The sequence below is a fragment of the Pantherophis guttatus genome, chromosome 17 (genome assembly GCF_059756535.1).
Source record: "Pantherophis guttatus breed Tessera chromosome 17, ASM5975653v1, whole genome shotgun sequence".
NCBI classification, from domain to species: domain Eukaryota; kingdom Metazoa; phylum Chordata; class Lepidosauria; order Squamata; family Colubridae; genus Pantherophis; species Pantherophis guttatus.
In genome coordinates, this window is record NC_142079.1 from 3,822,367 (window position 1) to 3,850,148 (window position 27,782).

Consider the following 27,782-nt stretch of genomic DNA (forward strand, 5'->3'; position numbering starts at 1 on the left):
CGTTTGTGCAGTCCAATCATGGGAGTATCCGCAACTTCCAGAGGAATAAAATATTTTGGAGCCCAGGGCAGAAACATGCAAAGAAGGGTCTCTTGGTGCTCTCTGAGCTTGCTTGTTTTCATGCAGACATCTCATTACCCAACTAGTTAACATCATCAGTGTTAGAAGGGAGAGGAGGAAGACTGTGGGGTCCTTGGTGCTTTCTGAGCTTGGTTGTTTTTTGGAGACGTTTCATTACCCAACTAGGCAACTTCAGGAGGAGGAGGAAGAGGAAGAGGAGGAGGAAGAGGAAGAGGAGGAGGAGGAGGAGGAGGAGGAAGAGGAAGAGGAAGAGGAAGAGGAAGAGGAAGAGAAAGAGGAAGAGGGGGGGTCCTTGGTGCTCTCTGAGCTTGCTTGTTTTCTTGCAGGCGTTTCATTACCAAACTAGCTAACCTCATCAGGGCTAGCGATGTGATGGTCTATTCCACCCGTTCCTTCTGACCCGTTTACGGTGTGCAGATATTTGTGTAACCTGAGCTGTGCCTCTCCACTGGGGAACTTGCCCCAACGACGTTACCTAGTTTGGGTCATGAAACTCCTGTAAGAAAACATATATTTAATAAATTCCATTTCTTTTCTTTTTTTCTTCTTCTTCTTTTTTTTAAAGGAACGATCTGCCCTCCGTCATATTTCTAGCTGCCGAGCCGTTCGTAGCCTCCGTCGTAGAGCCTTCCTTTCGGGTAAAAATAAACATTATTTTCCCTTCCTCCCTTCCTCGAAGTTTTTGCAGACTCAGTTTTTGCCAGTACATTCCTTGGAAGAAGATAAGGGAAGGAAAGGAGAACATTCTACCCAGAACTGTGTATTAAAATAGGAGTTGCGGCTTTACTTAATCTTCGGGGCCTTTTCCTAGATGTCATCACTGCCTCGTGACTCAGTAGAAACACCAAAGAACAGAAGAAAAAAGGAAGGAAGGAAGAGACCTCTTGAGGGCAAGATTTTTAGTCCATGTGAAATTCAACAATAAAGAGCCAAAATGATTTCCCAGGATCCCATAAACTAAAAAAACTGGCAAATAAAAATTCTCCAGAGATTACAGGTAATCAGAGGAGGGAGTTTCACAGATTTTTTACCTTTTGCCTTTCCGCACATGCACTCAGCCCCAAAAATATGGCTACATAGAACTTGCATAGCACTGGGGCACCCACGATCTCAGCTACTGATTTGCCCGAACCGGCCCGAACCAGCCCGAACCGGCTGAAACCACCACTGCAGGTAATGTCCTTGACTTAACCACAGTTCATTGCGTCACCGCTCAAAGTTAACAAGGGCCCTGAAAAAAGCGACTTATGAGCATTTTTCACACGTATGACTTTTCACATCCCCACGGTCAGAAGAGGGGGGGGTGGATGCGTGTCTGGATTGAGTTCCTTCGTTGCATGCGAATAGAGGAGAATATGTGTAGCTCAGGGTTGATATCAGGGGGTCCTTGGTGCTCGCTAAGCTTGGTGGTTTTCTTGTAAACATTTCATGACCCAACCAGGTAACAACATCAGTGTTAAAGGGAGTGGGGGTTGTGGAGAGGAGGAGGAGGAGGAGGAGGAGGAGGAGGAGGAGGAGGAGGAGGAGGAGGAGGAGGAGAAGGAGGTGGAGGAGGAGGACGACGACGACAACGACTGTGGGGTTCCTGGTGCTCTCTGAACTAGCTCGTTTTATCTTGTAGACATTTCATGACCCAAGTAGGTAACATCATCAGTGCTAGCTAGTAAGGAGTGCAGTTTGCTATCAGTTTATATTCTGGTGGTTTGCTGGTCAGTTTTGATGATGGAGTTGGGCTTAGAGATTCCAAGGCCAAAAATGCCAGGGAATTTCTAGAAGCCTGGCATTCTGAGAAATCAGCCATCAACAGACACGTAGATTAAATATATTATTATTATTATTATTATTATTATTATTATTATTATTATTATTATTATTGACATAAACTTTCTTTTTTCAGCAAGCCGGGCTGGCTTAACATATTTTTTAACATATTTTTAAATATTTTTAATTGGTTTGTTATCTTAAATTGGGGCCAAATTAATATATATCCTTTTAATTGTTTTTAATGTTTGTATTGTATGTTTTTACCTGGTTGTACACCGCCCTGAGTCCCTCGGGAGAAGGTGCGGTATATAAATTCGAGATAAAATAAATAAATAAAAATAAATAAAAACAAGATCTACATACTATGCAAAGGGGACAATCAACGAGCCCAAAAAGGAACAAAACGACCCCACCAGCAATCGGCACCCAGATCAGCGTAATTTAGCTCCAAGGTTAACATAAAACCCAACACTCACGTCAACAAGAATCAAGAAACTGTCAATGAACTGCCACTCCTTGCTTAGCACTGATAATGTTACCTACTTGGGTCATGAAACGTCTACAAGAAAACCAGCAAGCTCAGAGAGCACCAAGGCCCCCCTCATCACATGTTTCTGCCCTGGGCTCCAAAATATTTGATTCCTCTGCACATAGAAAATTAATATTTCAGGTTTTCCATGGATGCGTTTATGAGCAAAGTTAATCTTGGGGCGGGGAGAGAGGCGGAGAGACAGTTATGTAGTGCAAGGATGAGTATCACAATTCCTAGCTAGAATTTAGAATTGGAAATTTTTCTAAATTTAAAATATATATATTCAAATATATGAAGAAATGAAAACACTCTAATAAACCATGTTGAATAATCAAGAAGTTACCCAGCTAAGAAGGAAAACACTCCTTTTCAAAATTTATCCAGGGAAGCCCTTAACTGAATTATATGTTTATATGCGTCTGATAGCATCACAGTTTAAAAATCTACCTAGAAAGCATTAGATATTCTCCCAATATCTATTTTTCTTTGTTTAATTTGATTTATATGCCGCCCTTCTCCGGAGACTCAGGGCGGCTTACAGTGCATTAAGCAATAGCCTTCATACTTTTGTATATTTATACAAAGTCAGCTTATTGCCCCCACAAACTGGGTCCTCAATTTACCTACCTTAGAAAGGATGGAAGGCTGAGTCAACCTTGAGCCTGGGGAGATTCGATCTTACTTTAATTGCAGACAGCTGGTGTTAAATTACAGTGCTTCTGTCTGTTGAGCTATCCAGGCTCCTATTATGGTTTGATGTGCATCATCTACTTATAATGCATGTTTCCTGCCAGACAATATTAAAGACTTTTGATACGTGAGGAAAAAAAAAATCAAACCAAGCTTCCCATCTTTAGGGGTGAAGAGAAGAGAAACTGGAAATTTTACTTAATGTGATGAGACACAAATTTCTCAATGCAAAAATTGGTCTCTAGCTCCCTCTGCTGGTGAAGAGATATATATCTATATATCTATTTGTTTTCTTTCTTTTTCGTAGGCTTTATGTGCATTTCTCTTTAGCCAGGTTCTTCCTAGGTAAACCAAGATTTTTATGCAGCCCTAGTTCAGTTAAATCACAATCTACTAGTTTCTAGGCTTTTTTTTCTGGCATTCAGCAAACACTCTGCTCTCCTTAGTCTCCCAATGGGCAGCAGAGTGTTTGCTGAATGCCAGAAAAAAAAAACTAGAAATTAGTGGATTGTGATTTCACTGAATTAGGGCTGCATAAAAATCTTGGTTTACGTAGGAAGAACCTGGCTAAAGAGAAATACTATATATCTATATATCTATATCTATATATATGTATTTCTCCTCAGCCAGGTATTTTCCTACGTAAACCAAGATTTTCAAAATGCAGCCATAGCTCAGTGAATATAGTCTATCTATATCTATATCTATATCTATATCTAATCTAATCTATCTATCTATTTATCTATCTGTAATTTCTTTTTAAGATTTTTAGAATGAATATTTTATTTATTTGTTTAGTTAGTTTGTCAAACATGTACGAGATAACAGGTATAAGTATAAAATTTTGTATGTTCTGTTTTATTCTGGCTGTTCACCGCCCTGAGTCCTGTTGGAGAAGGGTGGTATACAAATTAAAACAAATAAAATAAATAAATAAATAAATAAACATGGACGTGAATATTTATTTATTTATTTATTTATTTATTATTGAATTTCTATACCGCCCTTCTCCCTGAGGACTCAGGGCGGTGTACAGCCAGAATTAAAAAAAACATGCAATACAAATATTAAAAAACAATTAAAAGATATATAAATTTGGCCCAATTAAAACTCACTACCAATTAAAACATTTAAAAATTTCTTCTTAAGCCAGCCCGGAAATGAGTACCAATAAATGGGGACAGTAGGACAGGGACGGAAGGCACGCTGGTGCGCTTATGCACGCCCCCTTTACGGACCTCTTAGGAATGGGGTGAGGTCCACGGTAGACAGTTGAAGGTTGAAGCAGGGGTGGGTTCTACTTACTTTTACTATCGGTTCGCAGCATAGTTCGGAGAACCGGCAAAGACCACCTCTGGCTGGCACGAATGGGAATGGAGATTTTGCAATAACCTTTCCCCAGGAGTGGGGAGGGAATGGGGATTTTGCAGTATCCTTCCCCCAAGAGTGGGGAGGGAATGGGGATTTTGCAGTATCCTTCCCCCAAGAGTGGGGAGGGAATGGAGATTTTGCAATAACCTTTCCCCAGGAGTGGGGAGGGAATGGGGATTTTGCAGTATCCTTCCCCCAAGAGTGGGGAGGGAATGGGGATTTTGCAATAACCTTCCCCCAAGAGTAGGGAGGGAATGGGGATTTTGCAGTATCCTTCCCCCAAGAGTGGGGAGGAAATGGGGATTTTGCAGTATCCTTCCCCCAAGAGTGGGGAGGGAATGGGGATTTTGCAGTATCCTTTCCCTAGGAGTGGGGAGGAAATGGGGATTTTGCAGTATCCTTTCCCTAGGAGTGGGGAGGGAATGGGGATTTTGCAATAGCCTTCCCCCAGGAGTGGGGAGGGAATGGGGATTTTGCAATAGCCTTCCCCTGCCACGCCCACGAAGCCACACTACACCCACCAAGCCACACCCACAGAACCGGCAGTAAAAAAAAAAATTGGATTTCACCACTGTACCCAATGTATCATCAAGCCAAGACTTCTGTACCACATATTGAGTTATACGCTGCTTTATTAGATCGTTTGAACATTTTTTTTAAAAATGACCTTTATTGACCAAACTTTAAAACCATGTCTCCCCTCCCCGAAAAAAAAAAACCAATTATACAGAACTTTATAAAGAAATCTGAATCTTAGCCACAGCTAAGGAAAGGCTTCCATTGTAGAGAAGGAACACAACTTTTTAGTCTAAAGTTTATAGCACCAACAAATAAAATTAAGATCGTGGTGGCGAAAGGCGCACCGATTTGTGTCTTTCCTGACCAACTCCACCAATCCATGTTCTCAGGCCAGTTTCTGTTGTGCCCAATTTCTTCTCTTCTATTCAAGAGAAGATGGGTGATTGGTCCCATGTTGGATCATGGACTCTCAACTCGCGCGGAAAGCTCTAGGAACTTTCTAGAAAACCCAAAGTCTGGGAAGGCCTAGACGGGTAGAGGTGGAGGCCCGTCAATCTGTAAGTGGTGAGAGGTCCCCTTCGAAGGCCATCTTCTACCGATGCCTTTGAGAAGCCAACGCCAACCTTCTCAACTCAAGATCACCGTCACAAGGCTTGGGCCGGCCCGATGGGAGTGGGCAAACCTTCCCCCCCTTTTTCCTAGCAATCTGATTGGCTACGAAAGAGAGGGGAGGGAAGCAGAAACATGAGGATGGCTACACAACCACAATCCTTCTCTTTCGAGCAGGAGGAGTTTGGAACGATAAGACATCTAAACTCAACCTTCTCCTTGGTCCCCAAGAAGAGACCTCATAAGAGGTCCCCAAGGCAGGCGTGGGCTGCTGGGGGTTCGCAGGGGTTCGGAAGAACCTCTAGCTAAGATTCTGTGCAGTTCGGAGACCCCCACCAAATCCCACTCCTGGCGGACCCTGCCTACCCCCTCCCAGGAGTCCCCACGTGGCCTGTTTTAGATGCTGGTAAGTGCAGGGCATGGGAGATGCTCGGGGAGGGCAAAAAACAGGACTACTGGAAATTCAGCCCCATTTCCGGCCTCCAGAGGGCCCTTGGAGCCTGGGGAGGCCGTTTTTGTCCTCCCACAGGCTCGAGGAAAGCCTCCAGAGCCCAGGGAGGGCAAAAATGCCCCTTCCCCGCCGTGGCGGAGGAGGCCACATGGCCACACCCAACCAGCAACCGGGCAGAGGACCCCTTGCTAAAAAATTTTGAAGCCCACCCCCGCCCCAAGGGGTGGAAAGACAAAAGGACGTGCTTCGTGTCACCCAACACCCCGACGTAAACCAGGGGACTTCTCTACTTCCATCCCACGTTCAGTACAAAAAAAAAGACACGGTTTCTAACTGCAACATGAGTTCTTCCGTTTTTCAGGCCGTTCCAGAATTTCGTACCAGATGAAGGCCGTAGCTTCACACGATCGTTTGTCCTTCAAGAAAGCTTAATAACAAGAAGGCACTTTTAAGGCATTAAGGCTTCAAAAAAGCAGGGGGGTGGGGTGGGGAAGAAGAGGGAGCTTTCTTTCGACCCACATTTTCTCCCAACGCCAACCTGCCCCCCAAAAAATATTTGACAACGAATGCTTCAGATTCATGTCGGTTTGTAATACTGCTCACCGACCACAAGAGACCAGAAGTAACGGACGCTGCAGGAGCACCCCCCAAAAAAGCTTATTTCTCTCTTTTTAGCAGCCATTGAGCAATGGACATCGAGGTCCAAAGCTCGCTCTGGTCCTCCTTCTGGTCACTTCTCCAACCTTCCCTACAACCGATTAAAATAAAATTTAAAAATCAAGTGTTTCCTACTCTTAACATTGTGCACTGAAGAGGGGAACTTGACTCTAAAGCCAGGGCTGTTTGGACTCCAGATACGTTGGGGTTATCATCTCCTGAAGCCCCTCAATCAGGAGTGAAATGCTACCAGTTCGCTCTGGTTCAGCCGAACTGGTAGCGGCGGCGGAGTGTGGTCCAGCGAACCGGTAGCGGCGGCAGCGCGAGGCTCCGCACAACCGCCCGGACATCGTTACTTCCTGGTTTGAACCAGGAAGCAACCTGTTTTTGACTCTCTTGAGCACGCGCAGAAGGCTTTGCGCAAGCGAAGAGGGTCTAAAATCGGACGTGAAGATGGCACGCGCGCACATCCGAACCGGTAGGGAAGGTAAGTAGATTTCACCCCTTCCCTCAATCAAATCATCTAGAGAACATTGTTTCTGGAGAACATCATCCTTTCATTGCAGGGCATGGAGTGCAATTCTAATTAAGTCACATCGTCCCTGCCCCCTCCCCCCCAAGGACGCTTTTAGAAATCTCAGAATATGTGCAAAATTAAGAGAGAGAACGAGAAGACACCTCTCCTTTCTGACCATGAAGCAGGTCATCATGTCTGAGGGTTTCTAAAGACAGCAGATCATCAAGGAACACGAAGACGGCTGAGATAACCAGAAGAAGCAGTAACACTGAAATCTACCTAGAGAATCCCATCCCTGTTGGTCAATCTGGAGAATTGGGACAACAAGGCACGTGTTTCTCCCCTGGGAGAAATGGAAGGTATCCTCAGGTGAGAACGTTAGGAATGTCCTCCACGCAAATACGAGTCCCCCCAGAAAGATAATTTGGCTTGCAGAGGAGCTGGGCTCCCAGGCTCTCTCTCTCCCTCTCCAGGAACATCCGTGGGGAGTAAGGCTGGACCAGATCCATCAGTTTGGCTTCTGAAACCCACACCTGAGACAAAGGGAGCCCAGGTGGTTAACTCCCAGCCTCCTGGCGTTTCTGGAGCACTTCAATGACCTCGCCAATGCCATCTTCTGGAACCTGGAGGGAACGGAACGGGGAAGAAAAAAAGCTGGGTTGCATTGACGCCTTTTAGGAAATAACAAATATAAGGGAAGGGCCAAGTTATTTTGGGGGGATTGTCTTCAGATGTCTAACAAATTTAATACTGCTATTAAGAATAAGATTTTTGTCTTATTAAATTGGCCGCCATATTATTCTGATTGGTGGAAGGGAAGGGGAAGGAGAAGGGAAAGGAGAGGAGAGGGAAGGGAAGGGAACAGGAAAGGGAAAGGAAGGGAAGATAGGGGGAGTGGAAGGGGAAGGGGAAAGGAATGGAAAGGAAAGGAAGAAAAGGGAAGGGAAAGGAAGGGAAGGGAAGGGAGGAGAGGAGGGAGGGAAGGAAGAAAAGAGGAGGAAAAGAGAGGAATTAAGGGAAAGGAAGGAAAGGAAAGGAAGGGAAGGGAAAGGATAAAGGAGAGGAGAGGAGAGGGAGGAAGGAGGAAGGAGGAAAGAAGGAAGGAAGAAGGGGAGGGAAGGGAAGGGAAGGGAAGGAAAGGGAAGGGAAGGGAAGGGAAAGGAAGGATGAAAAGGGAAGGAAAGGAAAGGAAAGGAAAGGAAAGGAAAGGAAAGGAAAGGAAAGGAAAGGAAAGGAAAGGAAAGGAAAGGAAAGGAAAGGGGTTTAATTTACACTCATAGTCACATCTTACGCCTCAAAACAACTCAAGGCAATCAAAGTTTGGCCAAATGGTTAAGACACCAAGCTAGAAACCAGGAGACGGTGAGTTCTAGTCCCACACCTTAGCCGGGGGTAATTACTTCCCGGGGTAATTGTTGTGAGGAAAATAGGAGGAGGAAGGAGTATTATTAAGTATGTTCGTCACCTCGAGGTGTTTATAAACAATCATAAAGGTGAAATAATATAAATTTTAAAAAAATCTGGGACCCTCCAAACAACAAATGCTTCAAACTCGGGATGTCCTCAAGCCCTTTGGGGCTTACCAAGGCGTGGTCAAAGTTGAAGGTGCTGATGTAATAGGCGGAGATGTCCGCATTGGCCAGAGGTTCCGCAATCTGGGCCACGATCCCACATTCATCTGTAGAAAGGAGGAACCAGGAGACACATCAACTTAATGCTGGGCCAACCTTCTCAGGTTCTGGAATTTGACCAAACAAGATGACTCCTTTTTTTGAAGGAGAAGCACTTTCCTCTAAGCAGGGTTCTCCAAATCTGGCAACGTTTTAAGACTTGTGGACTTCAACGCCCATGGTTGCCTGGTGTTGTGGCCCGCCAGCGGCCAGCGGAGCTGGTGGCAGATTCGGACAGTGAGGAGGTTGGGGAGGAACATGGGCCAGTCCTGGAGTCTGGGGAAGGCTCTGATGAGGGCTCTGCGTCCGAGGCAGAGAGGGAGCCAGGACCGTCTGACAGTTATCAGCTGCCTTCGGAGTCAGACATCAGTGAGGGAGAAGAATAGCTGGAGCCTGTTCCCAGTGTGTGCCTGCGCAGAGTTGCCAGACGAAGAGAACATCTAAAGAACAAGGGTCGACTTGGGAGTAAGGCTACAAGTGGACGATGAATGGCTCCTCCCAGAGGGAATAAAAAAGGAGCGAAAGGGGAGTGGAGTTTGCAGGAGACAATTAGTCTCCTTAATTGGTTTGTGACTCCTTGCCAAGTTTTGAAGATATCGGCCTGGCAGCTCTCCAAGCCAGATAAGTTTCATGACTGTAAATTCTCCCTTGAAAGACTTGGCTGGATGTGACTGAGAGGAATTCACAGTAACTTAATCAAAAGGATTTTTTATCTGGACAACGAGTCTGCTTCGTGCTCTTGGGAAGCCTAGGTCAGAACAGCTGGGGAATTCTGAGAGTTGAAGTCCACAAGTCTTAAAAAGTTGCCAAGTTTGGAGAGCCCTGCTCTAAGGAGAACCCAGGAGGCCTTTTGGACACCGTCTCAGATCCATGCAGTGGCTCTAATCGATGGTTTAGAAATGGGAGTTGACTTCTTCCTGGGGATGGGATCCGAGTTAAGTGGAAATGGAAATTCTACTTCCAATTGTGCTCACAGGAACTACCCGTATTCTGCTTACTTCCGAGTTAATTCCAAGAGAATCTATTATCTATACAGTACCACCGTCATAGAGGGGCGCGGTGGCTCAGTGGCTAAGACGCTGAGCTTGTCGATCGAAAGGTTGGCAGTTCAACGGTTCAAATCCCGAGTGCCGCATAATGGGGTGAGCTCCCGTGACTTGTCCCAGCTTCTGCCAACCTTGCAGTTCGAAACCACATTAAAAAAAATGCAAGTAGAAAAAGAGGGACCACCTTTGGTGGGAAGGGAACAGCATTCCGTGGGCCTTTAGTCATGCTGGCCACATGACCACGGAGATGTCTTCGGACAGCGCTGGCTCTTTGAAACGGAGATAAGCACCGTCCCCTAGAGTTGGAAACGGCTAGCACGTATCTGCGAGGGGAACCTCTACCTTTACTGCCGTCATTGATAAAGTGTGGAAAAGAAAGTATAACGCTACTCACCAAAGCCCAGGGGCTGTCCACCAATTCTGACCATCCTCCAGAGTTCCCCTGACGAACTGGTCAACAGCAGGTCGCTAGGGAACCTGGGAAAGGAAAGGAAAATCTCATGTCTTCTCCACAACGTTATCCGTTGGAGCAAAGCTAACCCAGATGCTTGCTGGACTCAACTCAGGAACTTCTAAGATGCCTTCTACTGTCGTTCTTTCATCAGTAGACCCAAGGGGGGGGTCTCTGCCCAACACCATACCTGAATTAGCAACTAGGCTAATTCTGCCACCCAAATGCTGATCGTTTCAGAGAAGATCTATCACTACTTGGAAGGTATCTGGGATTCAAACCTTTTCAGGGGAGGGCTGCTGGGGGTTCGCAGGGGTTCGGGAGAATCTAGCCTCCAGAGGGCTTCCGGAGCCTGGGGAGGCCGTTTTCGCCCTCCCGGAGGCTTGAGAAAGGCCTCCGGAGCCCAGGGAGGGCAAAAACACCACCCCAGCCCCTGCTGTAGTGCAGGAAGCCGACTAGGCCACACCCACCATGGCCATGCCCACCCAGCAACTGGGCAAAGAACCCCTTGCTAAAATTTTTGAAGCCCACTCCTGATCCTTTTGATATATATAAAAATGGTATTTTGCTTCTGAATTTACAATACTGGGAAGCAATTTAAGCCAAATCAATGATTCCGTCTGGTGGTTTTAGCTATTTAAGTCGTCTCCAAGTATAACCTGCTAATCCATTGCGATAGGTCAGGCATCAGACTTCACAAGGATTACTGGAACTCTGACTTATCGTAACGGGTGTTATAAAAACAGAATTTTGAAAGTCCTTTCCCCACTCTGATACGAAAGAGAATCAAGATGAAGTAGTCTTGAGTTTTTTTCACACCCTTTTCTACTTCCTATAGCTAAGCTGAGTTTACTTAACTATTACAGAATAACACGGAATAACGGAGTTGGAAGGGAGCTTGGGGGTCTTCTAGTTCAATCCCTCCCCAAGGAGGAGACCCTATAACTTCCTGGACAAAGGGTTATCCAGGCTCTTCTTGAAAACCTCCAGTGATGGAGCACCCACAACTTCTCGTTACTTGTCCTCCCTGTCAGGAAATTCCTCCTTCATTCTAAGGTTGCTTCACTCCTTGATTTGTTTCCATTCATTATTTCTTGTTCTGCCTTCTGCTGCTTTGGAGAATAGCTTGACTCCCTCTTCTTTGGGGCAGCCCCTGAGATATTGGGACATTGCTATCATTTCACCCACTAGTCCTCCATTCCTCTTTCAAGACCATCTCCATACACCTCTAAACAAGTCAAATGAGAATATTCTCCTTTCAACAAATCTATGGAGCATCACTGCAGGCGTTGTGATGATTGCTCCTGGAGTAATTAACGCCTACTCAGAGGATTGTAATCCTCTCAATCCACAGCACGCACAAAACTCCCCTTTGTGTGGCACTCACTTTTTCTTGGTCTCTGCATCCATGACGATGGAGATGTAGCCCTCAATCAGTGAGAAGGCAAAGAAAGTAATGGACTCCTGGTTGTTAGCAGCTGCATCTTTTGGTGGGCTGAAAAGGCCAAGGAAAGAAACGCCAACGTCAAATTTTGGACCATAAATGCCTCCTATTTTGGAAACATGGGGTGGAAATGAAAACCGTTTCAGTAGGACTTTCCTACTGTCATAAAAGCAAGGATCTGTGGTCCTCTCGAATTGGAGCTTAGATCAGACAATCTGATCACAGGAGAAAAATAAGATTAGGAATATTCTGTAGCAGAAGAAGAAGCTGAGATGGAAGGCGGCATAAAAGGTGTCATCAGTTTAGAATCGTTGCGTTGTCACAAAAGAACCCAGTACAGCCCTGTGAATTACACTGAGCCTTATCGATTGCCAATTTGGCTCTGACCATTAGTTGATTAGAGTCTCATAATTGGATGTAGCAATGATATGGAGAAGCCCGATTCACTTCACAACCATTTTTACTAACTTAACAATGCAGCGATTCACTTAACAACGGTGGCAAAAAAAGGTTGTAAAATGGGACAAAACTCACTTAAGAACAGTCTCGCTTATCATGGGGGATTTTAAACTTGACTGTCATAAATCGAGGACTACCTATAAATCCTGGCTAAGAGCACTCCTGGTAGATTTTCCCTTTTCCTTAGCAACTTTCTTTTCCCCCCGACAAACAATCAGCACACATCAATCACCAACCTGGCTGAGTAGAACAGGACATCGATGAGCTTCGTGGCAATGGCTGGCAACGTTTCGGGAGCGATGCTGAGAATGCAGAATCTATTCTGAGGAGTCTGAATGGGATGCACCGTGGCGTTGAATTCTGAGAAGCAGAGAGAGAAAGAGAGAGAGACACTGTCAGTCCTGTCCCAGTCTGATCCCTTAGGAAAGAAAAACCCTCGACTCCAGGGATGGAGCACCCAACAATTTCTCTAGAGGCAAGCTGTTCCACTGATTAATTGTCCTGTCAGGAAATTCCTGCTTAGTTCTAAGTTGGATCCCTCTCTGATGTGATCTCTCTTTGTCTGCAGTGGTGTAGGGTTTCCTGCCTAAGCAGGGGGTTGGACTAGAAGACCTCCAAGGTCTCTTCCAACTCTGTTATTCTATTTCTATTTGAACCTGATGATCTTCCACCTGTTACTTCTTGTCCTGCCATCTGGTCAGGGGTGAAATGCTCCCGGTTTGGACTGGATCGCCCGATCCGGTAACGATGGTGGCTGGTTGTTCGGAGAACCGGTAGCAAAAATCCTTGTGCCGCCCCCGCCCACCATGCTCAGCTGAGTCGCACAATCATCAGAGGCTTTTTTGTTTTTTTATTTTTAAAAGCATTTTTCTACAACCTCTTCCGATGAAAAAATGCTTTTAAAAGTAAAAAAAAAAAAGCCTCTGATGAACGTGCAGCTGGGATCCTCAGAGGCTTTTCAAAGCATTTTTTTCCTGCAACCTCTTGGCCAAAGAGGTGGTAAAAAAAAATGCTTTGAAAAGTCTCTGACGATCCCAGCTGAGTTGCCTGATTAGCATTTCAAAGCATTTTTTAAAAAGCCTCTCTGATGATCCCAGCTGAGTTGCCTGATCGCCAGAGGCTTTTCAAAGCATTAGAAAAAATGCTTTGAAAAGTTAAAAAAAAAAAGTTGGCCACGCCCACCCAGTCACATTACCCCCCCAAGCCACACCCACAGAACCGGTAGTAACACATTTTACATTTCACCCCTGCCTCTGGTGCTTTGCAGAATAAGTCGATCCCCTCTTCTCTGGGACAGTCCCTCAAATACTGGAAGTACTCAAGTACTGGAATTATTCTGATTTGATCTCAGCAATAGGAAAACCACCTTGCTTTGCCTTGTGGAACCCGTTGCTTATGTCTTCACAGTTTGCTGGGGCCAGTTCTCCATTCACCTCCTTATAAATTTCAAATTCGCTGGCCAGGGTGTGGATGACCACAGGCAGATCCTTCTCCCGTACCTGAAAGGCAGACCAAAGATCACCGAAATTACAGCATCGCGACTTCCATTTTGAATGGCTTCCATTTCTCCTGCGAACCTATAGCACATGATTACATCTCTGCGGGCACACTGTTGTGGCTCGCCAGCGGCCTGCACGGATTGTGGCTGATCCCGACGACAAGGAGGCTGGTGTGGTGTCATGCCAGCAGCCTGTACAGCTGGCGCTCGAGTCAGACAGCGAGGAGGCTGAAGAGGATGTGGTGCCAAAGGCAGAGACTCAGCCAGGGCCTTCGGAACCTCCAGAGGCTCCTTCAAGTGAAGAGAGTGAAGTGGAGGAGCCTCTCCTCAGTGCTCGAGCACGCAGGGCTGCCAAAAGGCAGGAGTGGCTACTCAGGAGGAGGTCTCCTTGAGAGTAAGGCTTGGGGCTAATTGGCCACTCCCTTAGCCTATTTAAGTTCGCACACAGCTGACAAATGTTGCTGGAAACAACGTTTGGTCCTACGCAGAGCATTTTGAGAGTGAGTTTTTTGTTACAACTTGGTGTCGAGCCGTTCCCCGCTCGCCACCATGGGGAATCAAGCAGAACTCACCAGATGGGCCGTCGCGTTCTGGAAACCATGATTGTGGGCTGCGAGAGGGAGGGGGGCGTGAATAATGTATACACGGTGGAGGGGGTGTTAGGTTTCAGTAGGCGGGCGGTCACCTCGCGGCCGGGATAGGGCCCTTTAAGACGTCTGGATGATGAGACAGGCTGCAGGGAGTGGCTGTGGGGATTGGATAATTGTACGGCGCGCATATTTAAACAGAGCTGTTTCCTGGAAGCTCTAACGCCGACTTTGTGTTATCAATCCTTGAACTCAGCTTTGATCCCTGTGAACCTGGCGAATGAATAAACCAGACACCTGTTTAAGGCAGATTTCGTGCAGCGTGGTTTGTGAGTGCCCAGGATTCGTAGCAGGGTCTGAGACTTGGTTTCTGGGCTGATTGCCAACCCTTGTCGCGCACGGATGTGTGGGGGCAGGGGGGAGTGCGGCAGGGAGAGGCATTTCCGGCTTCCAGAGGGCCTCCAGAGGGAGTCCAAGGGAGGCCGTATTCACCCTCCCGGAGGCTCAAAAAAAGCCTCCGAAGCCTGGGGAAGGCAAAAAACAGGCCTACCGGAAGTACCAGAAGTCCAAAAACAGGTTCATTTCTGGCCTCTGGAGGGCCTCTGGAGCCCAGGGGAGGCTGTTTTTGCCCTCCCTGAGGCTCGAGGAAAGCCTCTGGAGCCTGGGGAGGAAAAAAGCACCAGCCATCCTCCCGCCGTGGTGCAGGTTGCTAAAATTCCCTTACGTGCATGCGCAGGGGTCACGTGGGGGTTATGTGCGCAGTCGTGGGGGTCGTGTGTGCATGCGTGGGGGCTCACACACTGCATTATGGGTGCCAGCACACGCATGTGCTTTTGGCACCCGAAGAAAAAAGGGTAGCCATCACTGGACTAGAAGACCTCCAAGGTCCCGTCTAACTGTGTTATTCCAAATCCTGAGTTGATGCTGGTTGGCTAGCTGTTCTCTCTCGGTGTCAGCCACACCGCCTCCCATTTCCACCTCTGAACCCAGCCCTTATGATACCACAGTGCCCATCCTGGCTCTGGAACCGGCTCCCTGTTGTGGCTCCAACCCCCGAGCCCGTCTTATTGGAGGAAGAAGGCTCCGAAAGGGAAGGAGAGGAGTTGGCCGGGCCTCCCTCTCCAGGACCCTCCTCTCTGGCAATGCCTCACGTGTCTCCCGACGGAGAAGAGATTGGCCAGGAGCCAGGTATCCCCGCGCAGGCGCAGTCGGACAGTGACGGGGATGAGTCTTGGCTGGATCCATGCCAGCATCGGAGAGATAAGCGCCCGCAACAAAAGAGGAGGCGTGCCAGAGATTAGGCTGAGTCACTGGACCACACCCCACAGGGTATAAAAGGGAGCGTGGTGGCCAGTCAAGCCTTGTGACGAACAAAGCTGAAAGCTTCCATGCCATTCTGCATTGCCGGACTTTTGTTATAGGCTTTGCTGGATTATATTTGGACTTAAGTTACTCTGTAATTATTGAACATTTTACTTTGATGTACCAGAAGCGGAGAGAAGTTATCTCTTCCCTTCGTGAGTAATAAACTCTTGGCAGGCAGCCACTAGGTTGCTGCCAAGTTCCGTTATCATAAGGATTTTGTCGGCTGGTTTGGTTTTTAACTCTTGGACGTCTGTTGGTGTGTGTGTGTGTGTGGGACGGGGACAGAACACTCCCCCCAAAAGCTCACCAAAATAAAATCCGTCTGATAGGTGGACAACATTAAGACGGAGACGTTATGTTCGGCCAGGGGTGCGATGACGGATTTTGCAATCTTGGTGACTCCTATCGGCTGGCTGACGGAGGCGCTGCCGTTCGACGAGACGTTAAGCACCAGCCAGGTGGAATCCACCACTTGTAGGTACTCAGAGGCGTGAAGTTCTGGAAGAAATGTGAGAAAACGTCACGAAACTACATAGAACAGGGATGGCGGACCTTTTCGGCACCGAGTGCCCGTAATGGAATGCACATGTGTGTGTGCACCCACCGGAGCACCGGAAACCCAAAAACCAGCTGGCTGGCGGTGCACATGCCTGTTTTTGGGCTGTTTTCAAGTTAAAAAGAAAACTTAATTTGAAAAAGAAGGCTACGCAAGGTGACATGGAAAAACGACAGGAAACTCAGAATGGCTCTCCTCCAAATTGGGTTAAAAATTAAGACCTTTCGTTTTTTCAGATGACTGGATGACTGGAAGCCTGTTAATGGTCCTCAGAGGATCAAAGGTTTCCATTCAGAAGGAATTTGCAAGGTGGGGGGGAGAGAAAAGAAAATTTTGCCCCCTTTTTTCCCCCCCAGACACAATTCCCCACCATCACCGAGAGGGACACAACGTCTAAGAAACGAGATCTCTCAGCCAAATCTTAGATTTACCACCAGGGGTGGGGCTTCAAAAATTTTAGCAAGGGGTTCTTTGCCCAGTTGCTGGATGGGCGTGGCCATGGTGGGCGTGGCCTAATTGGCCTCCTGCACCATGGTGGGGGAGGGGCATTTTTAAAATCCTTCCTTTCTTTCCTTCCTTCCTTTGTTATCCCAGTTATGCCCTTTCTTTTCTTCCTTTCTTCCTCACTTTTATCCTTCCTTCCTTCCCTATCCCAGTTATGCCCCTTCCTTCCTTCCTCACTCAATTTTATTCTTCCTTCCTTTCCTTTCCTTCCTTCCTTCCTTCCTTATCCCAGTTATGCCCTTTCTTTCCTTCCTTTCTTTCTTCCTCACTTTTATCCTTCCTTCCTTCCTTCCCTTTCCCAGTTATGCCGGCTGTTCACCGCCCTGAGTCCCTTCGGGGAGAAGGGCGGTATATAAATTCAATAAATAATAATAATAATAATAATAATGATAATAATAATAATAATAATAATAATAATAATAATAATACTTCCTTCCTTCCTTCCTCACTCAATTTTATCCTTCCTTCCTTTCCTTCCTTCCTTCCTTCCCTTCTTATCCCAGTTGTGCCGTTTCTTTCTTTCCTTCCTTCCTTCCTTCCTTCACTTCTATCCTTCTTTCCTTCCCTATCTCAGTTATGCCCCTTCCTTCCTTCCTCATTCACTTTTATCCTTCCTTCCTTTCTTCCTTATCCCAGTTGTGCCCTTTCTTTCTTTCCTTCCTTCCTTTCTTCCTCACCTTTATCCTTCCTTCCTTCCCTATCCCAGTTATGCCCCTTCCTTCCTTCCTCACTTTTATCCTTCCTTCCTTCCTTCCTTCCTTCCTTCCTTATCCCAGTTGTGCCCTTTCTTTCTTTCCTTCCTTCCTTCCTCACTTTTATCCTTCCTTCCTTCCCTATCCCAGTTATGCCCCTTCCTTCCTTCCTCACTCACTTTTATCCTTCCTTCCTTCCTTCCTTCCTTCCTTCCTTCCTTCCTTCCTTCCTTCCTTCCTTCCCTCCTTCCTTCCTTCCTTCCTTCCCTCCTTCCTTCCTTCCTTCCTCCCTCCCTCCCTCCCTCCCTTTCCTCCCTTTATGTCGGTCTACAACAGTAATAAAGATTCCTTCAAACTCTTCCCCTCCTCCCCAGACAGCCGGATTCTCTCCCTCACCCCCACCCCATTCCAGGAAGCACCGGAGTGGTGGTGGGGAGTTCCCTTCGCCCTATCCCCACATGCGAACCTTGTTCCCTGGGAACAGCCTGAAGCTCTCCTCCCAGCTTCGGAAGATCACACCTTCCTTCAGCCGTGCCAACCCTTCTGCCAAGGCCACGCTGGAGCCACTCCAGCGATACAAAAGCCGCTACGGTCAGCAAAGACCGGCCAAGCGGGACTGTTTTTCCACTCCCCATGCTCCACTGGGCAAGATAAACATCTGTTCCCTCTCCATCCTTGGAAATACACAGCTGGTCGGCCAAGCGATTGTTCCCTTTCTTGGAATTGCAGGAACCACCCAACCAAAAATGCCGGACCGAAGCAGGAGAGATGGCTTCTTATTTTCCAGGGCTGCAATTTCCTCCACTTCCTCCAGGAGCCGAGATAGCTCAACAGACTAAAAGCCTGTTATTAACATTCAGCTGTCTGCAATTATTGCAAGTTCGAACCTCGCCAGGCTCAAGGTTGACTCAGCCTTCCATCCTTTCTAAGGTAGGTAAATTGAGGACCCAGTTTGTGGGGGCAATAAGCTGACTTTGTATAAAATATACAAAAGTATGAAGGCTATTGCTTAGCGCATTGTAAGCCGCCCTGAGTCTCGGGAGAAGGGCGGCATATAAATATTATAATAATAATAATAATAATAATAATAATAATAATAATAATAATAATATTTGTAGGCTCCGGCTGCATCTCAAGCCAGGGGAATTCTAGGAATCAAAATCCAAACATCTGGAGGGCACCTATTTGGGCTGCCTTCCTTCCAAAATCATCCCATTTGCCTTTAACAGTTGGAGAAGGGAGCTTGGAGGTCATCTGGTCCAACCCACGGCTCACGTAGTAGACCTTTACTAGGGATTCGAACCGCCAATTAGGAGCCTGGATAGCTCAACAGACAGAGCTCTGTAATTTAACACCAGCTGCCTGCAATTACTGCAGGTTCGAATCTCGCCAGGCTCAAGGTTGACTCAGCCTTCCATCCTTTCTAAGGTAGGTAAATTGAGGACCCAGTTTGTGGGGGCAATAAGCTGACTTCGTATAAAATATACAAAAGGATGAAGGCTATTGCTTAACGCATTGTAAGCCTCCCTGAGTCTCCGGAGAAGGGCGGCATATAAATCAAATTAAAAAAAAAATCTGATCGACAAGTTCAGTGTCTTAGCCACTTGAGCCACCTAGTCAGGCTACAGTAACAGAGTTGAAGGGACCTTGGAGGTCATCCAGTCCAAATAGTCAGAAACTGGCTACAAATGTATTGTTTTCAGTCCTGGCCAGAGCTGAACGAGTGGTCAGTAAATGAGGAATACCTGCACGCCAAAAGGTGCCCATACCTTTGAAGCCATCTTCATCCAACATGATCGTGTAGTCTTCAGGTGTCTCGGTTAAGCTGAAAAATCTACACCTGGGGAAAGAGAAGAGCGCTAAGTCAGGCTTAGGAACTCACTCCGCGAAATTTTGGACAGAAATTGGGAAAATCACCATCAACCACCAAGCAGCGCTAGGCAGAATTCGGATTAAGGTTCCACCCCAGGTTGTTTTTCTGTACCCCTATCCAGGAACAGGGACGTGGTGGCTTAGTGGCTAAGACGCTGAGCTTGTCGATCGAAAGGTCGGCAGTTCGGCGGTTCGAATCCCTGGTGCCGCGTAATGGGGTGAGCTCCCGTGACTTGTCCCAGCTTCTGCCAACCTAGCAGTTCGAAAGCAGGTAAAAAAATGCAAGTAGAAAAATAGGGACCAGCTTTGGTGGGAAGGGAACAGCGTTTCCGTGCACCTTTGGCGTTGAGTCATGCCGGCCACATGACCACGGAGACGTCTTCGGACAGCGCTGGCTCTCCGGCTTTGAAACGGAGATGAGCAGCGCCACCTAGAGTCGGGAACGACTAGCACGTATGTGCGAGGGGGAACCTTTACCTTTACCTATTCGGGAACACCGAGATAGACAGTTTGGTCCAGTGTTTAAGGCACCAGGACACAACTTACCATTGTAATTCCTGCCTCACTTTTGGTCATAAGTCACGATCTACCTGCATTCTTGTTTAATGCAAATATTTCTATATCTGTGTATATTTCCAAAGCATTTATATCACTGTCATTATTTTAAGCTACTGCATTCTGTATAAATGAGTCCCCTATTTTATTACACCTGTCCATACAAAGGCTACGTCTCTAGGCCAACCAATCATAAGTGGCAAATGCACTTTGAGTGAAAAATATATTTATCTTTCCAATGCGGCAAGTCCTTTGGCCAAAATAAGACATCCTTACATTTAAAAATAAAATAAAATAAAGATCTTTAAAAGGCTCTGGAGCAGCAAAGGAAATCCCCAGAAGCGTTTAAACTCGGGGTGTCCAACCTTGGCAACTGCGGACTTCAACTCCCAGAATTCCCCAGCCAGCTGAAGTCCACCATTTAAGCTCTACATTTTCCTCTCTGAGAAGTGGAGACACCCTGATTTTCAAGCATTCAATCTTCTTTCTTTCTTTCTTTCTTTCTTTCTTTCTTTCTTTCTTTCTTTCTTTCTTTCTTTCTTTCTCTTTCTTTCTTTCTTTCTTTCCTTTCTTTCTCCTTCCTTTTTTCTTTTTTCTTTCTTTCTTTCACTTTTTCTCTTTTCTTTCTCCTTTCTTTTTTCTTTCTCTTCACCCTTCCTTTCTTCTTTCCTTCCTTCCATTTTTCTTTTTCCCTTTTCTTTTTCTCTTTCTTTTCTCTTTGCCCTTTCTTTCTTTCTTTTTCTTTCTTTCCTTCCTTCCTTTTTCCTTTTTCTCTTTTCTTTCTTTCTCCTTTCTTTTTCTCTTTTTTCTTTTTTTTTCTTTTCTCTCTCTCTTTCTTTCTTGTCTTCCTCCCTCCCTCCCTCTTTCTTTCTCTTTACTTTTTCTTTCTTTTTTCTTTTTTCTCTTTCTTTCTTCTCTTCCATCCTTCCTCCCTACTTCTTTCTTTTTTCTCTCTCTCTTCTCCCTCCTTCCTTCCCTCTCTCTCTCTCTCTCTTTCACACACACACACACACACACACACACACAAACCCACTCCAGCAAAATTTCATTACATATCAAACATTATCCAGGGCCTCTTAAGCAAGCCAAAGAAAAATAACCAAGCTGCACTCAAACCGCAGTCCCACAACACAAAGCCTGTTTAACCGCAACACCAAGCGCCCTGCCCTTTTTGTCTGACACACAACTTGTTTATTCCCTTGCGAGAGTTTGAGAAAGTGGGGGGGAAAAAAAAAAGATTGTTTGAGCAGATCAAATGGGCCGGAATGAAAGAGATTGCTGATTCACGTGAAACCCTTGGAGTTGGCACATGTAACGTCCAGCTCATTGGTGGCAAATCAGCCACAAATGCTGTTGTTGTTTTGTTTTGTTTTTTCCCAACTTGGCACCGCAAAAGGATTAAGCCAGATTTTTGTAAACCATTTCAGGCTTCAATAGAAGAGAATATTCGTAGCTCAGGCTTCAACTGTGGGGTCCTTGGCGTTTTCTGAGCTTAGTGGTTTTCCTGCAGACATTTCATGACCCAACTAGGTAAAATCATCAGTGTAGGAGGAAGGGGGCTTTGTGGGAGGGAGGGGGAGGAGGAGGGGGAGCGGGAGCGGGAGCGGGAGCGGGAGGACGTTTTAAAAGTAAAAAAAAAAGTTGGCCACGCCACTAAGTCATATTACCCCACCACCACCACCAAGCCACGCACACAGAACCAGTAGTAACAAATTTTACATTTCACCACTGCCGAGGTCCCTTCCTATGATTATATAGCTGGCTGGGGAATTCTGGAAGTTGGAAGTCCACCTATCTTGGAAGTGGCCAAGTTTGAAAAACAGTTGAGCTAAATATTGAATTGTTTCGCTGGTCGACCCGATTTCGGAAGGAAAAAGTTCACCAGGTGAGTTTAAAATTCACAACGAAGCAGAAACTAGGTCTCAGGTGAGAAAGGAAGGAAAGAGGGAAAGCCAAAGAGGAAGGGAAGAATGACAAAGAGGAACTTAAAGGAAAAAAAACAAGACAGTGAAGAAATCTCATTAGCAAATTACCTGGTTATCACAGGTGATCGGAATGCCGTACGGGCGACTGAGCAAGCCACAATATTTTTCTTCCACATTTGCAGAAGTATTTTTTTTTCTCCTTTTCAATAAGGCCCCGAATACATCAATAACATTCAGGGTTATGAAACTATTTCACATGGGGACCAATATTTTTTTTTCCTAGCTTAATGTTGATTTAAATTGCTTCCTGGGCCACCATCTTCACTGTACAAAGATTTAAGCCATATATATATATATATATATTTCATTCTAACAACCAAACTGTTAGTTTTTTTCAAACTGGAAACTGTTTCGGACTTGTTTACCCTGCAGCCTTAAGGCTTTTCAAAACAAGAACTTGTTGTTTTTCTAGGATGCGTGCAGCCATTGCAAAAAGAAGTGTAAATGTAAAACAAACAAACCAAAAAAGAAACAGCCGTTTGAAACCCAGCAAGGCAAAGGGTGAAAAATGCAAAACTACATTTTCCAGAATAATTTTAATTTTAAACCCACAATTCGATACAACGCTTAGCTACACTCTGCAAAGGTACAAATTCAAACTCTGCTTTTTTCAGGGCAAACCTTAATATATATATTTTTTTCCCTTTAAGAATCACTGTGACACAATTGCAATGACACAATTACATATTGAATTCAAAGCAGAGTTGTTCCTATTGGGTATCCTACCTGACAAAATTAAAAAGGAATCTATTTATTTGATTATACACGTAACAACAGCTGCAAGAATTGTTTATGCTCAAAATTGGAAATTAGAGAAAATACCTTTGGAAGATGAAGAAATAAAAAAGCATGGATAGTTCAACAGACTAAAAGCCTGTTATTAACATTCAGCTGTCTGCAATTAAAGTAAGATCGAATCTCGCCAGGCTCAAGGTTGACTCAGCCTTCCATCCTTTCTAAGGTAGGTAAATTGAGGACCCAGTTTGTGGGGGCAATAAGCTGACTTTGTATAAAATATACAAAAGTATGAAGGCTATTGCTTAACGCCTTGTAAGCCGCCCTGAGTCTCCGGAGAAGGGCCGCATATAAATCTAATTTAAAAAAAAAAAAGATTTTAGATTATGCAAAAATGAACTGATTAACTTTGTTGATTAAAGATAGGGAAGAATCCGAATACTTTAGAATATGGAATTATTTCTATTGTTGGTTGGACAAGAGATATCAATGATTAATTTTATAACTATGTGTAAAAATTTGATGGCAAGAATATGGTTATATAGGAATGAACTTTGATAGTGGTTTAGATGACGATGAAGATAGAAGAAACTGTTGGAACAAGAAGAATAAAAAGAACTGAAGAAGTTAACACCGAGATGTCACAGGGGAGGGATGATGGATGTATTAAATATTTGTTTGCTTTAAAAAATAAAAAACTTTAAAAAAAAAAAGAACCACTATGGGGAAATTTTTTTTAAAAAAAGCCAATTTGTAAAGCTGCAGAGTTTTTTTTGCAACTTTTGGAAGCTGCAGAGTTTAAAGAGTTAAGCAGCCAGATAAGACGTGCGGAGTAAAGTAGCTAAAGGAAGTAGGAAACTCGCTTGTAAAGCAGGAACTGGTGGGGAAAACAATCGGTACTAATGCCAAGGAACTGTGCCGGAGAAAGAACAAAACAGAAAACAGAATTAGTGCCATAAGGACTGCTAGGAAGGAAATTTGGGAGAAAAGAGGAAGGCACAGAAGGCTGACTTGGAAACTGTATCTCTAGTTTGATGAAAAGAAGGATTAGGAGAGACATGTGAGCAGAGTTCCAATATCTCAGGGGCTGCCCCAAAGAAGAGGGAGTCAAGCTATTCTCCAAAGCACCTGAAGGCAGGACAAGAAACAATGGGTGGAAACTCATCAAGGAGAGAAGCAACTTAGAACCAAGGAGAAATTTTCCTGACAGTGAGAACAATTAACCGGTGGAACTACTTGCCTCTAGAACTTATGGGTAGCTCCATCACTGGCGGTTTTCAAGAAGAGATTGGACAATCCTTTTGTCTGAAATTGTACATAGGGCTTCCTGCCTGAGCAATGGGGTTGGACTATAAGACCTCCAAGGTCCCCCCTTCCCACTCTGTTATTCTGTTTTTAATCTTCTGTTATAAATTTCACACGGATTGCAAATTCCGAGCTGGCAGGCTTCATTTTTTTTTTTTATCTCCAAGTGTGCAAAACAACTTATGAAACCAGACACAACCTACTCGGTGCTGATAGGGGAGCTGAGCCCTCCAGATGTTCTGAAGGATGACTCTGAAAATCCTCTCTCAACACACAAACATACACGTTAGAAAACTAAAGAGAAAATTTTCCACTGTCTCGGATTCTTTGCTATGGCAAGATAGCTAACCCTAAACAATAACGAACGATAAAGCAAATTACCTCCAAAACAAAAAACCTTTTGCTAACCCTGAGCTGGGATGGAAGCAGAATTCCTCAATCATTATGCAGGTAGTCCTCGACTTACGACCACAATTGAGCCCTACATACCCGTTGCTAAGCGAGACAGGCGTTAAAGAAATGTTGCCCATTTCACTTGCCGCTTGTTGTTAACGGAATCTCTGCACTTGTTATGTTAGCAACATGGTTGTTGAGTGAATCCGGCTTCCCCGTTTTGGTCGCAAAAGGGGATCACGTCACCCCAAGACACTGCAACGGCCATAAATATGAAGCAATGGCCAAGGGTGTGAGTTTTGATCACCCGGCCAGGGGGATGCTGCAACGGTCGTAAGTGTGAACAACGGTCATAAGTCAGTATTTTTCTACTTGCATTTTTTACCTGCTTTCGAACTGCTAGGTTGGCAGAAGCTGGGACAAGTCACGGGAGCTCCCCCCGTTATGCGGCACCAGGGATTCGAACCGCTGAACTGCCGACCTTTCGATCGACAAGCTCAGCGTCTTAGCCACTGAGCCACCACGTCCCCTTGACTACCTCCTAATTCTATAAATGAGAGGGAAGTAAGCATTTTTATAAATCGGAATTCTCCCACAAAACAAAAGCCAGAGCTGAGAATCGGAGCATCGATATAAAACCCACAATATTTCTTGATTGAAAATGGCACAATGATCCGGACAGCCTAAAAAAAACACCGACAGCATCCATGAATCATTATATTTGCAAAATATTCCCCCCCCTTTTTTTAAACATATATTTTCTTTCATTTCTGCAATTCTGAAGACCCTCTGGAAAAAAAAAAACCTTAAGGAAGAGAGAGAGAGAAAAAGAGAGAGATGGGCTGCCAATTCTTCCAGCCAACTGCAGGGGCGGGAAGAAATTTAGGAAAAAATAAATGGCTTCAAGAAAGGAAAATAAATATAATTAGCTCCAAAAGGGGAAAAAATAAATGGCTTCAAGAGGAATCAAGAGGAGGAAAAAAAAATAAAATAAAAGGAGGAGAGCTGTTTATTTTCCTTCGAGGCTTTCAAAGCAGCCTTGGGGGCATCCCATCCTGGTTATGTCAGGATCCGCACCCAAAATAAATGTGGCTTTTTTTGGCTGCACTTAAGAGGTACGGGAAGGTGGGGGGGAAGGGATCCCCCCCAGGCTAATTGGGGTCCATGGAGCCCCTTTTCAAGAACCAGGGAGGGGTTAGCCTCCCCCTCCAAAACACAGGAACAGCCAATATCTCACTGGTATCTTTTAAAAAGATTGTGCAGAATTTACAGTATTTGGGTTCTGGCTGAGGATGCAAGTCTGCATTCCTGAATTTAAGGGGCAACAACTCCAACCGCCTTGGGGACGATGGGACATGTAGTCCAAGAGCTCTAGTAGGGCCCAGGTTGGAGGAAAAGTTTTGAAACGATTTTAAATTTAAAAGACAATTTAGAAAGATTGTGCAGAATTCACAGTATTCGGGTTTTGGCTGGGGAGGCTGGTGCATTCCTGAATTTAAGGGGCAACAACTCCAACCTCCTTGGGGACGATGGGAAATGTAGTCCAAGAGCTCTAGAAGGGCCCAGGTTGGAGGAAAGGCTTCTCATAAGAGACACACACCCTTTTCCCAGTTCCAAATTTGGGGCTAATCTTACATACAACTTCTCCTCTCTCTTTGGCTCAACTCTGCAATTTCGGTAAGGCCTCCTCTGGGCTTCTCCTTTTGAGTTCCCCCTGACTACAACTCCCATCTCCCCCAGCCAGTTGGTGAGAGTCTAAAGCAAAGCAAAAGGGAAGCCGGATATTGGGGGGAAGGCTGGGGGATGGGGGTCTCACCCCACCTGGATTAAAGCAAGGGCAACTGGCTGCAATACTCCACAGTACCACTAGATGGCTGCAGAAAGCACCTTTCTTGCCATCTATAGGGCTTCTGGAGAATTGCAGTCTACTTTTTGATGCCAGGAAAATTGTGGGCATCTTCAGAGGCTAGCAACCACCACGATATGGCAATAGACACAGCTCTGCTCTATTCACACATGCAACCGGACTGCCCCTCTCTTGTATATTTGTATACACACGTGTATGACACTTGCATACAACACACATATCAGGGCTCTACCCTTCATTATAGAGGTTATTTTTCCGTATATATACTGGTCAGAATAACAGAGTTGGCAGGTCCTTAGGCACCCCCTCCCCAATTCGGAGCACGTGTATCAACACCAGCTCTGATCCACAAATCCGATGACAGCGCCGTATCTGCGGCCATAGGATTCCACCACTCCGCCTGCGCGGTCTCTCCAGCCCATTCCACGGCGACACGCGTGTCTGCATCCTCCCGAGTGCACCAACCCCCGCCTGCAGTCTCTCCAAGCCCATTCACAACGACACGCGTGTCTGCACTCTGCACCCTCCCGCGTGCACCAACCCCACGCCTGGGCAGCTTCTCCAGCCCACCTTCCGCAGACACGCGTGTCTGCGCCTTCCCAACGGCACCAACGCCCGTTGTCTGCACAGTCTCTCCGCAGGGCTAGCCACGGCGACACGCGCGTTTGCGCCCTCCCGCGTGCACCAGCCCACCTACCCTGACACGCGTGTCGGCGCCCTCCCAACCGCACCAACCCCCGCCCGCGCAGCTTCTCCAGCCCACCTATCCTGAACACGCGTGTCCGCACCCTCCCAACTGCACCAACGTTGCACAGTCTCTCCACCGGGCTAGCCACGGCGACACGCGTGTCGGCGCCCTCCCAACCGCACGAACCCCCGCCCGCGCAGCTTCTCCAGCCCACCTATCCTGAACACGCGTGTCGGCGCCCTCCCAACTGCCCAGTCTCTCCTCCATCAGGCGAGACGCGCGTCTGCGCCCTCCCGCGTGCACCAGCCCACTTACCCTGACACGCGTGTCGGCGCCCTCCCGACCGCCCCAACCCCCGCCCGCGCAGCTTCTCCAGCCCACCTATCCTGAACACGCGTGTCCGCACCCTCCCAACCGCACCAACGTTGCACAGTCTCTCCACCGGGCTAGCCACGGCAACACGCGCGTCTGCGCCCTCCCGCGTGCACCAGCCCACCTACCCTGACACGCGTGTCGGCGCCCTCCCAACCGCACCAACCCCCGCCCGTGCAGCTTCTCCAGCCCACCTCTCCTGAACACGCGTGTCGGCGCCCTCCCGCGTGCACCAGCCCACCGCCCGCGCAGTCTCTCCAGCTACAGCCCCGGCGACACGCGTGTCTGCGCCTCCTCACGTGCGCGCAGCCCCCCTTGCCTCCCCACCTGCTGCGCTGGGGCAGGAGCAGCATCTTGAGCAGCGGGTGGGTGTAGAGCCAGAGGCCGCGGCGGGCCAGGCTGAGGACCCGCACGCGGGGCTCCAGGATCCGCAGCTCCATGGCGCAGCCAGCAAGGCCGGCGCTCAGCCCCAGCGCTGCGCTTTACGCAAACCGGGCCCGCGGCGCCGCCTCCTTCCCCAGGCCCGGCCCGGCCCCCGACCCACCCC

At 46.6% G+C, this 27,782-nt stretch overlaps 1 protein-coding gene across 2 annotated transcripts; it reads right to left on the minus strand.

Annotated features, from left to right (window-relative positions):
• Positions 1–5,052: 5,052 nt before the first annotated feature.
• Positions 5,053–27,782, minus strand: CASTOR1 (cytosolic arginine sensor for mTORC1 subunit 1). Of its 2 annotated transcripts, none has more exons than XM_034407656.3 (9): positions 27,563–27,782; positions 19,233–19,303; positions 16,019–16,209; positions 13,628–13,760; positions 12,498–12,621; positions 11,746–11,853; positions 10,302–10,384; positions 8,775–8,869; positions 5,053–7,814 (listed from the first exon to the last, which is right to left on the minus strand). In XM_034407656.3, exons 1-9 carry the CDS (start codon positions 27,673–27,675, stop codon positions 7,749–7,751), a joined length of 984 nt encoding a protein of 327 aa, XP_034263547.2. In that variant the 5' UTR covers positions 27,676–27,782; the 3' UTR covers positions 5,053–7,748. The 2 variants fall into 2 exon arrangements, with proteins under 2 accessions (XP_034263547.2, XP_087736437.1); XM_087880311.1 differs by lacking the exon at positions 27,563–27,782 and adding an exon at positions 21,924–22,006.

Excerpts from the sequence above, each read along its gene's own strand:
- CASTOR1 (XM_034407656.3), bottom strand. The coding sequence starts at position 27,675 with ATGGAGCTGCGGATCCTGGAGCCCCGCGTGCGGGTCCTCAGCCTGGCC. Across the intron at positions 19,304-27,562 it reads CTCCTGCCCCAGCGCAGCAG|GTGTAGATTTTTCAGCTTAA; the intron begins GTGGGGAGGCAA and ends CTCTTTCCCCAG. Across the intron at positions 8,870-10,301 it reads TGGACAGCCCCTGGGCTTTG|ATGAATGTGGGATCGTGGCC; the intron begins GTGAGTAGCGTT and ends TCCTTTCTACAG.